This window comes from Rhincodon typus, chromosome 4 (genome assembly GCF_021869965.1).
Source record: "Rhincodon typus isolate 14 chromosome 4, sRhiTyp1.1, whole genome shotgun sequence".
NCBI classification, from domain to species: Eukaryota; Metazoa; Chordata; class Chondrichthyes; order Orectolobiformes; family Rhincodontidae; genus Rhincodon; species Rhincodon typus.
Window position 1 is genome coordinate 91,955,261 of NC_063335.1, and position 16,287 is coordinate 91,971,547.

The 16,287-nt window shown below is 38.0% G+C and overlaps 1 protein-coding gene across 1 annotated transcript in view; it reads right to left on the bottom strand.

Moving 5' to 3' along the window:
* Positions 1-10,314, bottom strand: part of LOC109938008 (SREBF chaperone) — a 100,509-nt gene extending 90,195 nt beyond the window's left edge. Inside the window, exons 1-2 of the mRNA XM_048596167.1 lie at positions 10,068-10,314; positions 192-321 (exon numbers count right to left, since the gene is read on the bottom strand). Of these exons, the coding sequence (XP_048452124.1) occupies positions 192-321; positions 10,068-10,198 (261 nt within the window). The 5' untranslated portion in view covers positions 10,199-10,314. The remainder of the gene's footprint in view (positions 1-191; positions 322-10,067) is intronic.
* Between the last annotated feature and the right edge of the window lie 5,973 nt (positions 10,315-16,287).

Sequence of the window (16,287 nt, forward strand, 5' to 3'; positions counted from 1 at the left end):
TCTTATGTGACAAGTGATTATCTGAAATTAATTCACCCTTACTGACAAATTTGTAAACCATTAGTATTTCACACCAGGGTTAAATAGCTGAAAATTATCTTTCTGGGTACACCATTATCTGTTTTCCTGAAATGATAACAAGTTCCCTTTGGAGATGTAATAAACAAACAGTTGAACAGTTCAAAACTTACCCAATCTGGTCTCTCACTCTGATCAGTGTGTCGCAGATTTGGTTCAAGTGGGGGTACAGAATAATCCTTCACTGGTGTAGTGAACTCCACAGGTCCTGTCCCTGGCAGAGGTAGTTTTAATAAGGGATAACTATAACAAAATCAAAGCAAAATGAAAATTAAGTATACATAGTCCAGAAATGTGTAACAGCACTTCAGCATTATTTTCCCCTCATCTATATAAATATTGTATTGCCAAAATATTAACTGACCTCCTGCAGGGTATTCACAATACTTATGTTTTCCAATGTCCAATCCCTACAGTACAAACTCAAAACATCTATCTGGACATTGCATGAGGACTGAAAATCTTGATAACCCTGTATTTCACCTAATTTTTTTTTAAAAAAAGGAGTTGTGTAATATTGAGAAGCAGTTACAACAACTCTTGCATTTCTGATCCAAAAATGGTCCGCCTTAAACAGTGACACAGCAAATGACTTAAAAAGTCTTTGACAAGTGACTTGTTAAGCATTGCAAAATAATGATTTTTCTTCCAGCCCCAAATCAGAGAAACGATAACATTTTTCACTTTTGTTCAAAATTGTACTGTCCTGTATATACCATTCCAAAATAAAATTATATTATTGAAATATATTCAGTTGGCTACAAACATAAATCATTGCAATAAAAGCCTGTAAAGTACTGAACATTAAACAAAATTAATGGTATATTTTGTATTTACAAACAAGAATTTTATTTCTAATTCAAACAATTCTTTCTCCTGCCATCCATTGCGACAAACAAACAATTACTCCGTACATACAGTTCAAAATATTACCCAAACTGGTAAAAGAAAAATTTGTACATCCTAATCCAAAATAACTAGGAGGATTTTATGTTGTCTGCAAGGCAACTGACACAGAGGTCCATTGTGAAGATACAAATGAGTCAATAAAATAACAACTTGACAACAATTTCCCTGGATGTAACACCTTTAATAAGGTAAATTGGCCCAAACCATTTCACAGAAACCTCAAACTAAATTTGATACTGAAACAAAGAAGGAGATTTTAGCACAGACAACCAAACACTTGGTCAAGGGGACAAAGTTTAAGGGGCATCTTAAAAAGAGAGGCCCAAAGATGCAGGAAGGGAGCTCGGACCTTTAATTTGGAAGGTTTTGATGCCAACAATGCAATCATTAAAACTAAGCACGAAAACGATAATTATCATCACTTACGCAGCTTCTCTTCTGTCTTGGCCCACTAATCATAATCTCCTTGTTCACCTACACCTTTCACCATCTCCACCTATTTTTCATCAACCTCACGCTGTCTTCAGCATAAATACCACATTTTTTGAGCTGCTAACAGTTTTGATGAAGTGTCACCGAACTTGAAACATTAACTCTGCCTTCTTCCCACAAAGTAGGCGATGGCCTAGTGTTAATATTGCAGGACTATTAATCCAGAAACCCAGGTAATATCCTGGGGACCTGGGTTCAAATCCCGCCATGGCAGATGATGGAATTTGAATTCAATTTTAAAAAAGTCTGGGATTAAGAGTCTAATGATGACAATGAGATCATTGTCGATCATTAGTGAACCAGATGGGTTTTTCCAAAGGCCTTTAGGGAGGGAAACTGCCATCCTTACCTGGTCTGGACTACATATAACTCCAGACCAATAACAATGTGCTTGATGCTCAACTGCCCTCTGGGCAATTAGGGATGTACTGGGCTGGCCAGTGATGCCCTCATCTCATGAATAAATAAAAACACTATCAGACCTCCTGCATTTTGCCAGTAATTTCCGTAAATAAGGATGTGCAAGAGCAAGCATTGAAAAAGCAGACAGACAATAGGAGAATTGAGGAAAGTTTCAGAGTGAGGTCAAGATGTGATCTGAAAGCAGGATAGGGGTTTTAATACTGACACATAATTGGACTGGACAACAGAATCTAGGAGTGAACATACAGGTAATAGGTGAACAGAACTTGATGAACACTTGAAAAGCAGGGTTTTGGATGAGCTCAAGATTACGTTGGTTGAAGATTTGAGATCAACTTGGACAGCATTTAAGCAGAGTTACTCAAAAATGAAAGAATAGCTTGAAACAAAGATATAGCTAAATAATTAAAGCAAAAGAGTTACTCATTACAATATTGAGTGCTGAGACAGAATGGAAGGAATAAAGATTGAACAGGTTTCATTTTAAGATTCACTGCATCATGTGACTAAGCTAACAAAATATCCTTTTTTCTTGAAATGGCAAATGGTTTTGTAAACCAATTTCAGTCAAAGTACTGATAAGAATCAGTGGGTGTATATTAAAATTTTAACGTATTCACATTTTCTATTTGCATAAGCAACTTAAAAAGCCTCTTCTGCACATTCAATTAATAAATATATAGTGCATGTTAACCTCTGTTGAAAAATGTGCTCTGTAAGGCCTTCATGAAGAACAAATATTTGAATTAGTTAACATCTTTTTTAAAATTACAGCTCAGATTGTTAGCGAGCACAAAGTGAAAAAATGACCATGTCACTCAGTAGATGGAGAACATATCAGAAAGTGAATGATTGCAGAAATAAGAAAACAAGTTCCTGACAAAATCTTGATTCTATCCCAAAACAATAATCCAGAATTACATATTGTACATAGTAATTAAAGGTCAAACAGTCATAGTGAATGCAGGTTTTGGTACCTGCACAAGAGGTGGCAGCAAATACAAAGTTATTTACATTTTTCAGGCTCTTTGGCTTCATAAACAATTCCTACAATCACAAAGTTCAATGGAACTCCTCTTTTTGAAGGCATACATTTGGGAAACAGTTCAAACTAAGCACCAATATTTTTATTCAAAAAGACCTAATTTGTGTCACCAATTTATATAATGAACTGTATCAAAAAAAAAATGTAGAACTCGAAACAAAACGTTATCTATGTTTCATCTTCCAATATCCCTCGTCCAGAATACAGTCCTACTAAGACTCTTCTTGGGACACCCTCAGCATATTCAAGTTATCAAACCTATGATTTTCTTGTTCTACGGTGACCAATATTACCAAGTCATCTGCTAAGTCTAGTTAAAATGAATTTTATTCACATAAATAAACTAGCTCTACATAACAAAGCGAAAAGTAAAATAGTGCAGATGCTGGAAACCGGAAATAAACAGAATGCTGGAGAAGCTCAGTAGATCAGGCAGAATTCTGTTTATCTCTCCACAGATTAAGTCCACTGCTTTTTGGCATTTATATGAATAATCTCAATGTGAATATAGGGAAGTATGGTTAGCAAATTTGCAGATGACACCAAAATTGGTGGCGTAGTGGACAGTAAAGGTTACCTTGGAGTTCCACGGGATCTTGATCAAATGGGCCAATGCGCCGAGGAGGAGCAGATGGAGTTCTGTGAATTTAGGAAAATGTAAGGTGTTGCATTTTGATGGGCAAATCAGGGCAGCACTTATACACTTAAGGAGAAGATTCTGGGGAGTGATGTCGAACAAGCAGACCATGGAGTGCAGGCTCATACTTCCTTGAAAGTGGAGTCGTAAGTAGATAGGGTAGTGAAGGCGGCATTTGGTACACTTGCCTTTATTGGTCAGTGTACCGAGCATCGGAGTTGGGTTGTCATGTACAGGACATTGGTTAGGCCACTTTTGGAATACTGCGCCTTGTTGTTAAACTAGAAAGCGTTCAGAAAAGATTTACAAGGATGTTGCCAGGGTTGGAGGTTTTGAGCTAGAGGGTGAAAGTGAACAGGCTAGCACTATTTTCCATGAAGCATTGGAGGCTGAGGGGTGACCTTATAGAAGTTTATAAAATCATGAGGGCATAGATAGGGTGAGTAAACAAGATCTTTTCCCCAGGGTAGGGGAATCCAAAACTGGAGGGCATAGGTTTAAGGTGAGAGGGGAAAAATTTAAAAGGGACCTGAGGGGCAACATTTTCATGCAGAGGGTGCTGCGTGTATGGAATCTGCCAGAGGAAGTGGTGCAAGCTGGCACAAATACATTTAAAAGCCATCTGGAGGCGTATATGAATAGGAATGGTTTAGAGGGTTTATGGGCCAAATGCTGGCAAATTGAACTAGATTAATTTAGGATATTTGGTCGGCATGGATGAGTCGGATTGAAGGGTCAGTTTTTGTGTTTTATATCTCCGTGAGTATATGACTCTAATGCTGAGACCAGTATGACTCTTCTGAAACACAGTGCCAGTGACACCCATAGCTCATACAAAACAAAAAGTAATGTTTGGTGCAATGGCCTTTAAAATAGTTCTCAAAAACAACTTGTTGTTTGTAAGAAACATTGATCAGAACAACGTTTCTGGCTGTTAAAAGAACATTTTGAGAGATATGAACTCGAAAAACTTTATCACACATTTCACTGTTTATATAGGCCAAAATTTGAAGAAATCAATTGGGACTTCTGTTTAGCAATGTGTGCTGGGCAAGCTTAAAACTTTTTTTAAAATAAATAAATGCAACTGATGGAAATTTTCAAACAGCCTTAAAAAAGTGAAGTTAATATTATGCTAGCCACAAGTCAGTTTGGCTCAGCTGACAGCCTCCACTTCAGTCAACTGTTAGTCCATGCAATATTTCTGTTCATGAGCAAATATTCAAAGGTAACACAATAATATGGCATTATTAGAGTTGTCATTGTTTAGTGTTTATTTATCAAACAATTAAATGCCTGCTGACACCAACATTACAATGATAAATTCCAACTGTACGTACTTAATTCCATCATTTTCAAGACTGCAGAAGCACTTATGTCATTGGAATTTATCACTGCAATATAAAGCTGATTTATTTTTAAAAAGTAAAAAGCTATTTTGTTTGAACGGTCTCTCAAGGATATGTTTTTTATTTTTACATTTTTATGCTTTTTAAAAAATGAATATTTAAACTTGATTCAGAGAGCAACAGCAAAACAAAGTGCCCGTTCAGTGGACGTTAATAATCTCATGGCACTGATCAAGACAGCAAGTTACATGGCCTCATTAGCATTACAAAGGGCAGATCATGGCATACTGTTAATATTATTGGGCTAGTAATCTGGAGACCCAGGATAAAGGTCTGAGGGCATGGGCCAAAGGTCACCTTGCCAGCTACTAGAATTTAAATTCAAAGAATTAATTAAACTGGAATATATAGCTACTCTCAGTGACCATGACATCTATCACTGAATGTGAGAAAAACCCACCTAGTTCACCAATGCCCTTCTTTTTGGGAAGGGAATCGGCCATTTTGTCCAACCTACATGAGACTCCAAATCCACAGCAATGCTGTTAGCCCTCTTAAATTCACTACTCGATAGACGCTTTCCATCTATGTACAAGTTAAAATACCCCATTAATACTACTCTGCCTTTGCTACAAATTTCTGCCTAATTCCTGTATTTAAACAATCTAGCACTCAGAGATGCTACCAACGGCTCTCTACACAACACCTATTAGTTTTAGATGGTGGCTCAGTGACTAGCACTGCTGCCTCATAGTGCCAGGGACCTGGGTTTGATTCCAGCCTCGGGCAACCATCTGTGTGGGGTTTATACATTCTCCCCATGTCTGCATGGGTTTTCTCCAGGTCCTCTGGTTTCCTCCTACAATCCAAAGGTGTGCAGGTTAGATGGGCTGGCTACGCCCATAGTATCTACAGTCAGGAAATACAGCGATGTTGTAGGGGGTGGGTCTCGGAAGGTCAGTTTGGTCTTGATGGGCCAAATGGCCTGCTTCCGCACTGTAGGGATTCTATGATTCTAAATCCTTTACTATTCCTCAGTTCCACCCATAAAGTTCCAGTGGATGCTTTCCTTCATTACATGCTTCCTCACTAATGAAGTGATTTCGTTTCTAATTAGCAAGGCTACTCCATTCCCTCTGCCAACTTCCCTATCCATCCTGTAAACATTATACCTGGTACATTTAGTTTCTAGACCATCCTGTAGCTATGTCTCAGTAATGACGACTACATCATAATCTCCAATTTGAATTTGTGCCTGCAACTCATTTAGTTTATTCCTTATACTCTAAATAGAGAACTCCTATTTGGACCATACACTCTAACCTGCCCCTTAGCACTGATGCTTTATTCACCTGTTTATAATTTTTCTTCTCTGGTGTAATCAGCGCATTCCTTATTGTTTTGCCATTATCTGCCATATCTGAAGTAGGATTTCCGACTGGTTCTTTACTTTCTGTCCGGTTAATTGTTTTTGAAACTTACTGACTTCCTTGACACCTGTCCCCAGAAGCCAAAGTTTCTCATGGGAACTGTTCATATTTTGCAAATATACATCACAGGAGGCCATTCCGCTGAATGCGTTCATGCCGGTTAACAAAGGTAGTCCACATTGGTTTATAACTAATACAGTCACATGCTTCCTATAATGCGATGAGCAAAACTGTATACAATACTCCAGTTGTGGGTTATCCACACTTTATGCGGTTCCCGCATAACCCTCTTGCTCTTTATTCTATGTTTGGTTAATAAAGGGAAACATCCTGTTTGCCTTCTTAAAAGCTGCCTTGCCTCACTCATCAACTGGACATATGGCAATGCACTCTGAATTGTCCAACTCATTGTGGACTTCTCAAAAAATTCTGAGTCGCTCTACATCAGTTGACAGAAATATCTCAGAGTATGGGATATATCATCACTTAATCTCCTAAGACAAAGCACAACGAATTCAAAACTCTCCACTTACCAAGTTAGAAAATTGCTGGTAAAATCTGGGTCTAAGTAGCTTAATACAAGGCTTCAAAAGTTTTAAGACTCCATCAGTAAGTCACAGTAGTTACATAAGCAAGCAAGCAGAAATTCTAATGTTTTAAGCCATGATCAAGCATTTTTGTCAAATTGAGATACCAATGAAAACCGATTACATTTGATGCAACTTTCTTCAAAAAATTTTATGTCAAGCTGTTACATGTCCAGACAGGAATTGAGCTTGACCTGCTAAATGACTGAAGTATTTATCATTATAAAATATCTCAAATTTACAAGTAAACATTACTAAAAATAGGGCTTTCAGATATTGTTGAATAACAGCTTTTAAGAGTAAAATTTTCTTGAAATGAAACAAAGAAGAACAAAGAATAAAGAAAATTACAGCACAGGAACAGGCCCTTCGGCCCTCCAAGCCTGCACCGATCCAGATCCTCTATCTAAATCTGTTGCCTATTTTCCAAGGATCTGTATCCCTCTGCTCCCTGCCCATTCATGTATCTGTCTAGATACATCTTAAATGACGCTATCGTGCCCGTCTCTACCACCTCCGCTGGCAACGCGTTCCACCGCCCTCTGCATAAAGAACTTTCCATGCATATCTCCCTTAAACTTTTCCCCTCTCACCTTGAAATCGTGACCCCTAGTAATTGAGTCCCCGACTCTGGGGAAAAAAGCTTCTTGCTATCCACCCTGTCTATACCTCTCATGATTTTGTAGACCTCAATCAGGTCCCCCCTCAACCTCCGTCTTTCTAATGTAAATAATCCTAATCTACTCAACCTCTCTTCGTAACTAGCACCCTCCATACCAGGCAACATCCTGGTGAACCTCCTGTGCACCCTCTCCAAAGCATCCACATCCTTTTGGTAATGTGGCGACCAGAATTGTATGCAGTATTCCAAATGTGGTCGAACCAAAGTCCTATACAACTGTAGCATGACCTGAAACTCTTGTACTCAATACCCCGTCCGATGAATGAAAGCATGCCGTATGCCTTCTTGACCACTCTATCCACCTACGTTGCCACATTCAGGGTACAATGGACCTCTCTGTACATCAATTTTCCCCAGGGCTTTTCCATTTTCCGTATAGTTTGCTCTTGAATTGGATCTTCCAAAATGCATCACATGTATGAAACATGTATTAAATCAGAACAAGAAGAACTTCCTCCTAAACAAAACAGCAGCAGTTAAACATCTGAAGATTAGTCACATTTTCTGTTTGATGAAAGTGGTTTGCACCATGGTGGTCAACTCCTAAACATGATTTGATGTGACTCTCAAACAACATTTTGGCATGACAGTCCCTGTTGCTTTTGCTGTAGAGAAAGGTCCATAATTCAATGGTCTTTCCTTACATTGGGTCCTCTTCTCAGCTAGCCCTTCTAATTCTCTCCCCAACAGTCAGCCACCTAAGATCATGGTCATTAATAACTGTCTCCCAGTTTGTTGTGTCTATGTCCATTCTTAACATCACGCTTGCAGATATTCCTGGTATCAGAGGCATCGATATCGGGGAAGTTGTGACCAAGTGTCCAATTCACCGCATAGAAAGTCTCCAGCTGTATGGTCATCATCCATCTATTGAACATGGCCATGACAATGCAGACATTTGCAATGAGTGCTGAAATAGGATTAGCATGCTCCAGGACCTGAATTGGTCATCTTGTCCTGCCAAGAGATGCCAAAGATACATCTGAAATCAGAAGTTACTTTTGCTGCCTACCAAATTTTGCCATGGTCAGTACTATAGATAAGCACACTGATGAAAATAACAGGTATATCATAAAAAGTTCCCTCTGTGTTCAACACAAGGCATCTTTTCCTTTATTTCTAAAACTTGCTTTTTTAAACAGTCGGTGATGACCCCCTTCTTTTGTTTTCAATTGAGCTATTTTCTTTCCGATTGCTTTTTTGGATCCCTTCAGACATGCTTTTAACAATCCCTGTGTGAAAAGGTGTTTCATTGGCATTTCAGCAGATTTGCTAGTTATTAATGCACTATTTGGCAGCTCATTGGACTTTACTTCAGCTGGCTCTTCATATGTTCACAGGTGTCTCACTTGGATCTCACTTATAATTGATGAGAGTGAACTGCTTGTCTTAAATAACATCTCAGTGATGTTAGCAGTTTTCCATATGTTGAGTGTACAGTATTGTAAATGGTGTCTTGAAATACGTTGCATTTCACTACTGCACTGTCTATGCGTGGAACTGTTTACTTTAGTCTATATAAGCAGGTTGGCTGATCTTGATACAAGGACAGTATTGCTTTGAATTTTCAAAATTGCATCAACTTTAGTGCACGTTAGGGAGTGATCTGCATGCATCAACTTTAGTGCACGTTAGGGAGTGATCTGCATGCATCACAGTTGGTGCTGTGGTAGTTGTGTTGTTTAGATTGTTGTTGAGGTAGTTATTTATGGTTATAGTTATCTATCAGACCAAGCTGTTCCCAGTGCCCTGATCTTGGAGGTGTTCAGGACATCATGTGGCATGGTTTGTTCTGAAAGTTGTTAAATATACAAAGCCAGTAGGAGCAGCAAAGCTCAAGTGATCTATATTTAAATGTGTGAAGATTTTCAATAGCAACTAGCTTAATTGCCTTAAGGCTTGCCTCTTCAAAAGCTCTCCAAAAGGCTTTGCTAGCTCCAGCCTGCACAAATTTTTACAATTCTAAAGCTTTATTGTTTCTATCCTACCTCTAAATCACATTTGTCTATCATCCTGTTATTATCAACTCACACTGTTTCTCTATGTGCTTTGTTGCAAGGGATCTTGTCTCTTAGCACCACCCAAAATGTCATCCAGCCCTACATCCAGCCGTTAATTTTTATTCATTTGGCTTTGGGTTGCTTTGACAACCTTTCACAACTAAAAGCTGTCTGGAATCACATACTAGATTACAATTTTATCACAACATGTTATCCACATTACTACACTTCAAAGACTTCTGGCAGCTTTCTCTTTGGCCATACCTTCAGTCACCTCTCCTAATCACCTTCTCACTCTTTCCTGGTGATCATTTCTCTTCCTCGCCTGCAAAGCTTAGGAATTTTATACATGACTTTTAAATTACCAAACCAGGTTGACCTGCTAACACTCTAGTCGACTAGTCAAAGCTCATATTGATAGAATTTTCTACTTACCAACACGTTAAGATGCACACAGCAGTAAAAAAAATAATGGGAATAGGATAAGATGCACACAAGAGCCCATGGTTATAGAATGCTTGTGATATCTTTTCACGTAGCCTTTCAGTGAGGGTCATTGTTGTCATCTTTTGTCACATGACGGCCATTACATTATGAGTATTAGACACGCAGTGTACCAGGATGGCCTTGGTAACATCAGGAGATCTGCAAGATAAAAGAAATCAAATATTTAGTCCTGAATGAAACATGCAATATTTTTGAAGACTGTATTAGTTTTAATTGACTCTAAAACTTGCATCACATGTTACATTTGCACTTTTTTTCATCACATATTATTACATTTACACTTATCTTTCACTGGATTGCACTCGTTCAATACACCATTGAAGTCTTCAGTACTGCACTGACGGAAACATAACTTTAACCGTTGCTTTGGCAGCGATTTTGATTTGCAAGAGATCTTCGACAAATACACATTATTGGATATGTGCCATCCTAATTTTCCAAAACAAAATAGTGAAAAAGAGAAACAGTACCTTTTAAGACAGAAATGTGATTTTAACAGCATAGAGCAAAATAAATAACTCACTTGCAAATAAAGCAAACAAAAATAATTAAGAGAACAAGAAAACAGCCAACAATATAGACAGGAAGCAAAAGAGAAACATTTTGATTGAACCTCAGGATATCTCAGACTGCTTTAGAATCAATGATGCACTTTGGAATTAAAGTCACAGTTACAATAATATGGGGAAACACACCAGCCCAACAGTTATGAGATTAATGACCAGTTAACCGATTTAATTACACTGATTGAGGCTTAAATATTTGCCAGGTTAACACGAGAATTGGAACCAAGAGGCCTGGTTCAAGTCCCACTTGCTCCAGAGATGTGTTGTAACATCTGTAATACAGCTAGCTTTGAAAATATCTAACATAATAAATTCCTTGCTCAGCTTTGATTAATGCTATGTGATGGTTTGCATTTGTACAAGATGGCAGATAGTGACTCAATTCAGCCACAAGACAATACTTCCAACAGCAAAACAATCCCTTTACCAAAATATTAGCTGAGATGATGCACTTATGGTTATACATTGGGCTTGAATCCACAAGTATCTGGATTAAAGGCAAGTTTGACACAGCTCTCTAAAATACAGGAAAAAATTATTTAGTTTGAGATCTATTTGAGACTCCTCACAGGCTCAATTTTCACCCACGATTCACCAAGGCACCAGGATCCCAGATGAAATTCTGTGCATTAAACGATGATTCAGAACAACAATAATTATTTTTCATATAGGATTAGTGACTATGAGGAAATGGAAAAATTTGGCTTTATAGTTATTAAACAAAAAGAATGCACAACAGATCACAAACATCTGAAAGAAATCAGGCAACAATTCAATAATACTTTCATCAGAACAAAGACTGACACAACATTAGCTTCTTGAAGAATCACTGAAATTTCAGCAAAGGAGGTGGCCATTTGGCCAATCAAGTCAGCAATGCTATTTTCAAAAGACAATCCCCTCTTTTCCAATATTCCTGCACTTCTTTCTCCTTCAAATAGTTATCCAATTTCCTTTTATAGATCATTATTGAAAAGTATCACCCATCTTTCAGATGATATGCATCTGGTATCATGTACTAAATTAGAGTTTTGTCAATATATATATTCCATATTACTACACTTCAAAAACTTCTAATAGCTTTCTCTATGGACATAACTTCAGGCATTTTTTTTTAAACTATCTGGTGCAGAACAACAGGGATCAGTATTAAGGCCTCAACTACTTAAAATCAATATTAATGACTTGGTTGGAAGGAATAGACTGTTAGCCAAATTTGCTGACAAATGTATGCAGGAAAGCAAGTTGTGAGAAGGATACAAAGAATGTGCAAAGGAATATAGATAGGTTAAGTGAATCAGTAAAGGTTTGACAGCTGAACGAGTACAACGGGAAAATGTGAGGTGTCTAAATTGGAAAAACAGCACATTATTTAAATGAAAGGAACCTCCAGAATGCTGCAGTACAAAGGGACTTAGGTGCCTTGATGCAATCTAATTTTTGACATTTGTGTAAGTGCAGGAACAAGAAAGACTCTGCAGTGGAAAGGAGAGTTGGAGATGGTGGTGGTTTGCAAGGATAGAGGGATCGAAAGTGATTTTCTTTTTTAAGATTTAAGATTTTAAAGGAAGAAGACAAATCAGACAGTCATTAACAATATCAATATAATGGCCAGGGATGAAAGTTCAGTCATCAGCAGTTCAGCGGAACTCAAGTCGGAAGTGGATCTCGTGGACATGAGCGGAGATATAAGGGGAAGAAGATGCAGGTTCAGAACCAAGGCAAGGGCTCTCTGCACCATCCAAATCTGAAATTATGAATCTCCCTGATTTTAACTGTTCCACCAGTTATGGCTATGTTTTCAGGCGCAGAGGCTCCAAGCTCTGTAGGCTGCTCCCTGAACCTTTCTCCATCCTAATCACCAAAAAGAACTTTAATATTTAATCAAGAAAGTATCCATTTATCGGAGTTGTATTATTAGATCACAACTTCAGTCCAATACAGAACACCAGCAATTTTTAAAAAGTGCGTCAGGGCAAGTAGCTCTACATGCTTGCTAAAAATAGTAAGCTGTGATAAAACATGACTTATTTTAGGATGTGAGCATGAGTCTTAGTAAAAGGAGAACTCATAAGGGTTTGGATAAAGTAGATAAGGATTATCTATCTGCACTGGTCTGTTAATAGATGATTGATTTCCCGTGTTGTGTTCTCTTGTTATTGGACGAATGTTCAGTACCATGATAATTTATTTGCTGTCGAGCTTGACGTCACCTCATTTGTGATTTGAATCAATACTTTGTAGATATAACCGCAAAGATTACATATGAAGTCACTGTTGGAGGGGTGGGTGACATACATCGTGCTTGCTTGTCCCTGCAGGAACCTGCCTGTGTTATCCTCAAATATATAAATTGTTTGATGGCAGATTTCTCCATTTAGAAAAATCTCAACATCCCCACCCACCCATGTAGTGGAGTCCAAAATACAAGCTCTGAAATTGTCTTTCAGAACATATGTGCATTTACATTTAGGATGCTCCATGGCACAGTGTCCAATGCTCAGTTGGTCATAGAATACTGAGTTTGGTATATGGGAAGTCTTGGAATACACGAGTTCAAAAAGATAACTCAGCACCACATTCTCAAGGGCAGAAGGGATGGGTCAAAAATGCTGGCCCAACCAGCAACGCCCATATCTCATAAATGAATCAAAAAAAATCCTCCATGAAACTACACGATAAACCCAGTGAAGCTAAATTGTAATAAGCATGTGCTTCATACCAGTTACACACCGATTTACAACATATTTGGTGACAGAGATTTTGGTATGGAACTAGATACTGCAGATTGATAAACGGAGAAGATGGACTAGTTCTAATCACTTTGTTAGACACTAGTAGGGTAACCATGCTTCACAGCTAAAGAAAAGTTGTGTGGAAACCACTGCTTGGTAGACTTTGATCTTGGCTTTCAGATAAACTACATGCCCTTTTCAAAGTTGTCTCTGAGCCTCAATGTAGATTTTGCTTTTACCATGTAATTACTGATTTCAGGGGATATTTCAAAGATGTGCAGAACTTCTGAACTCAATGGGTAACTATGGAGCACAGAATGATGATCATCAAAAGGTGAATGAAAATCATGGATGGGTGTGTTTTGTAATACGCAAAAATTGTTTGGACATGAGGTGACCTGCCAGGAAGAGTTGCGGTAGAATCTACAAAATGCCTTTGAAAAGAAAATGGATCAGCATTTGCATTAAAACATACAGGATTCTGAAAGGGCTTGATGATATTGACTCAAAGACTGTTTCCCCTCATTGGGAAATCAAACAATGGGACACGGCCTTATGATAAAAAAACCAATCATTTCAAACTGGCAAGAGAGTTTTTTTTTTCACTCAAACGGTGAACTTTTGGAATTCTTAAACCCAGTGGCTGTGGTTGCTCGATTGTTGAATATTTTTAAGACTTAGACAGACTTTTTGGTCCTAAAGTACTCAAGGGATATGGGGAGCATGATGGAAAACAAAAACAAAGCTCAAGTTCAGCCATGACTGTACCGAATGGCAAGCAACAGGCCATATAATCTTTTCTTGCTCCTACTTTATATGTTTTTACATTCAAAAATTGCAAAAGAAAGGAATGAAATGATTTAGCTTTCTGAAAGTGCCAAAGGACAAATGATTTCCCTCGATGCTGTAACATCATATTATGCCATTATTCTAAATACGCTTCACAAGAATGAATTCAAGAATGAAGGTTTTGGCTACGAGAAATGCTTGAATTTTTTTCTTCACTGGAATAGAGCGGGTTAATTGGAAATCTTGAAGAGGTTGGAAAAACTATGAACTGTTTTCAGGAAGTCATATGTGAAAATACATAGCATATGGGCACCAACTCGAATATATCATTAATAACTATGTGAAAAGATTGAAAATTTTTAATACTAATTTCTTTTAAAGGCAGAATGCTTTAAATTATGTTGGTACAGAAGCAAAGGTTATGATGTAATTTAATTGAAAAAATAAACTTTTTAGCACTGCTGCCTCACAGCGCCAGGGACCCGGGTTCAATTCCACCCTCGGGTGACTGTCTTTGTGGAGTTTGCACCTTCTCCCCGTGTCTGTGTGGGTTTCCTCCGGGTGCTCCGGTTTCCTCCCACAATCCAAAAATGTGCAGGTTAGGTGGATTGGCCATGCTGAATTGCCCATAGTGTTCAGGGATGTGTAGATTAAGGGGATGGGTCTGGGTGGGATGCTCTGAGGGTCGGTGTGGACTTGTTGGGCCGAAGGGCCTGTTTCAACACTGTAGGGATTCTATTCTATTCTATGAAATACCTATTAGCATGGACAAAATCCAAAGAAACCTCAAGAGGTAAAAGTGAAGAATGGACATTAGAGTCAAAGACTGAGACTGATCCAGTGTAAATAAGGTTTGGCAGCTGTGCTGTAGTTGGCAAATATCAATCTCAAGATTAATGTTAATGTCATCAGAAATGCCTCAAGAACTTCACAAAAGAAAAAAGGAAAAGCGAAAATATTTAACGTTTGCACGTCACAACAGTATACACCAGGACAAGCTTTTCTCTGTACTGAAAGCATTATGCAATAATTTTGGAATTGCCCTCTTGAAACACACCTGTAAAGTCATCAAATGTACACCTTTCATAAACTGCAATTTTAATATGCAGTAGGAATAGAGCAGATTAGATCATTGCCCTCAATAACATATCAATCCTCCTGAAGGAAATATTATTACACTGATGGCTATGACATATTCTTTATAAATACAACAGGGATTAAGAAAAGTATGCTGAAGGAGCCGGTGTGTCAGAAGAGAAACAAAGTGTTGCACAAACAAATGGAGGGAAAGGAGAAATAGTTGAAATAAAACTATGAGATTAAGTAACAAGTCACAGTAAAATTATAGCATCATAACACAGAAGGAAGCTATTCAGTCTATCATGCTATTTGTTTATGAGAACTATCCAATTAATCTCTATCCCAATCTTTTCTTCACAAGAGCATTCCAAGGCCCAAGATTATTTGCTGAGGGATGCATTAAAGCTTGGGACAGAGACACCATGGGGAAAGCCACAGTAAATACACCAAGGGGCTGGAAACTTTAGAACCTCTCAGACTGTGTACCTTACAAAAAAATATATATTGTAAATCAGAGTAGTGGAAATGTATTGAGGCACCTCAGAGTGAAACATGATGTGTCGAGAAGTTTATAACTAATGCACTTTCTGCAATTGTAAAATTGAAATATTTGCACTCTTAGGGTGATACAATGTATTTTGTAGATATTAAGTCGATTACAATCACATCAAGTGGAAAATGCTGCATGGAGACAAGGTGAGTGTCCATGCAGATATTTTAATATTCAGGTTGAAATATTTCACAACACAGTTTTACCAATTTTGAGAGTCTATTTTTGGAATAAACCTACGTCTTAGTTAATAAATAAAAATGTAGCACATGCATTCTTAATCATGATATTTACCTGTCCTGCCCCCTGCAGGAGATCTGAGCACCTACACTCCAAAATGTCTCTGTTCCGCTCCACTCTGTATTCAATCATTTACTGTTTGGTCCCTCGTTTTGTTTTGCCTCGCTAAATTCATTACCACAGACTTC